Source organism: Penaeus monodon, chromosome 17, assembly GCF_015228065.2.
Source record: "Penaeus monodon isolate SGIC_2016 chromosome 17, NSTDA_Pmon_1, whole genome shotgun sequence".
In the NCBI taxonomy this organism is placed as follows: domain Eukaryota; kingdom Metazoa; phylum Arthropoda; class Malacostraca; order Decapoda; family Penaeidae; genus Penaeus; species Penaeus monodon.
This window is the reverse complement of record NC_051402.1, coordinates 3,157,716-3,160,215: the sequence shown is the minus strand read 5'-3', so window position 1 is coordinate 3,160,215 and position 2,500 is coordinate 3,157,716. Positions and strand designations below refer to the sequence as shown.

At 43.6% G+C, this 2,500-nt stretch overlaps 1 protein-coding gene across 1 annotated transcript in view; it reads left to right on the top strand.

Annotated features, from left to right (window-relative positions):
* LOC119583466 (msx2-interacting protein-like) overlaps positions 1–1,256 on the top strand; it is an 81,905-nt gene extending 80,649 nt beyond the window's left edge. Inside the window, exon 2 of the mRNA XM_037931957.1 lies at positions 1–1,256. This exon is cut by the window's left edge and continues 676 nt beyond it. Coding sequence (XP_037787885.1) covers positions 1–318 — 318 coding nt within the window. The 3' untranslated portion in view covers positions 319–1,256.
* The last annotated feature ends 1,244 nt before the right edge of the window (positions 1,257–2,500 follow it).

Here is a 2,500-nt window from a genome sequence, read left to right as displayed (position 1 = left end):
GCGAGGACGCCCCCCGCCACCCAGGCCGGGAAGGCCCTGGCGCCCTGCCCCCCCGACCAGCTGCAGGCGCTCTCCGCGCTCACGCTGCAGGTCAAGGAGGCGGCGGCGGACCCGTCGGGTGCCCTGCGACAGCCCGCGCCCGCCACCGGTGCCAAGGAGGCGGCACAGCCAGCCCCCGAGGGCGACGCCCCCGCCTGCTCGCCCACCACGCCCTCCGAGGGCGAGGGCGAGCGGCAGGAGGAGCGGCACGAAGAAGGCCCTCCGGAAGACGCAGCCGACGAGCCCGCCCTTCCCAACCCCCCAGTGGTGCACAGGTAAGCCCCGTGTCCTTCGTGTGGGCGCTTTGGGAAGCCTTGGCCAGGGGCGTTTGAGCAGGGAAGGGTCGGAGGGAGACCTCGCCTCTCGGCTTCCCATTCCCGCGTGGTAGATTCGTCACCGTTTGTGGTGTCCATCAACTTATTTTCTCTCTTAAGGCAACTGCAGTATTAATCCCGTCATTCCAGCGAAATGAAAGACCTGTTCTCCGACTCTCAATTGGCCCCGGTATCTCTCACGGCAACGATGATAGTGTCGACATGCATTGCTCTTTTCATAACAACATTTCCCTCATGTCACATACCGGGGCCACCTGTGTTTATGCCCTGTGTGTCACTGCTAATGTCAGTGCCGCCTGTGTCTGACCCCGAGGACGTGTGATTGCAGCCTGCATTAGTGGTGATTGCAAGATGTCGCTGATATTGCAGCGATATTTGGTCACATCCGTTATGCATGTGATATAAGCTAGCCATATATTGTTAGTGTGATGATATTGTTTCGTTATAGAGGGTGGCTGTTCTAACGACTGGGAATTAGGAACATCTGTAGCGGTATTTGTGACTGGTGTGTGACTGGTGTGTGACTGGTGTGTGACTGGTGTGTGACTGGTTGTGACTGGTTCGTTATAGGTTTGTAATTGTTTTATGACTGTTTTGTGACTGGTTTGTGACTAGTGTATGACTGGTTTGTGGCTGGTTTGTAACCGTTTTGTCTGTGTTTGTAAATGATTTGTGAATGTTTTATGACTGTTTTGTGATTGTTTTGTGACTGGTTTGAGAATGGTTTGTGACTGTTTTGTGACTGATTTATGACTGTTTTGTGACTGGTTTATGACTGACTGTTTTGTGAATGCTTCGTGGATGTTGTGGATGTGAATCTTTTTATGTTTATGACTTGATAAAACAAATTTGATTTTTTTTTTTTATTTTTTTCTTCATAGTTTATTTTAATACGAAATAACAGTAACAATAATAATATTATTATTAATATTATTACACTGGTGCTGACAGTAGTAGGAGTGTGTGTGTGTGTGTGTGTGTGTGTGTGTGTGTGTGTGTGTGTGTGTGTGTGTGTGTGTGTGTCTATGTCTATATCTATCTATCTATCTATCAGTCTATATATATAATGAATTATAATAAAAAAAAATCATATATTTATTTTAGTATGATAACACTCTTGCTTCGATTGTCACGAAAAGAGCAAGAGGAAAAAGAGGAAAATTAAATAATCAGAAAAAAAAAGAGTAGAAAGAATAATAATAATAAGAAGAAGAAACAGAAGAGGAAGAAGCAGGAGAAGAAGGAGAAGGAGAAGGAGAAGAAGAAAAAGAAGAAGAAGAAGGAGAAGGAGAAGAGAAGAAGAAGAAGAGAAGAAGAAGAAGAAGAAGAAGAAGAAGAAGAAGAAGAAGAAGAAGAAGAAGAAGAAGAAGAAGTAAGGACCTCTTGCTTCAAGCCTCAGTTCCTTTATCTTGGAATTGGCGTATTTCAGAAAACGTTAGAATGTCACTGATAAGAAACGGTGAAAGATGAGAAGGGAAGAAGGAAGGAGAAAACAAGAAAGGAGGAGAGGAAGAGGGGATGGCAAGGTCCAGGGAAGGAAGGAAAAAAGGAGTTGATTTTTTTAATGTAAAGCAATGTATGGATAAGCAGTATGTTGAGAGAGAGAGGGAGAGAGAGAAGGGGGGGGGGAGACAGAACAGAATCCTTCGTTACAGACCATCTTCTCATGACCTTGGTGATGCCTTCCCTCCCCCCCCTCTCCCTCTCTCTCCCATTCACTCACACACACACACACACACACACACACACACACACACACACACACACACACACATATATATATATATATATATATATATATATATATATATTATTATATATATATATAAATATTATATATATATAATAATATATATATATATATATAATATATATATATATATATATATATATATATGTGTGTGTGTGTGTGTGTGTGTGTGTGGTGTGTGTGTGTGTGTGTGTGTGAGTGTGTGTGTGTGTGTGTGTGTGTGTGTGTGTGTGTGTGTGTGTGTGTGTGTGTGTGTGTGTGACTGTGTGTGTGCCCATGTATGTATCATGCGTGTCTTGGCTGTCTCTGTGTGTACGTGCATGTAGTTTATGTATATATATATATATATATATACTATATATATATATATATATAT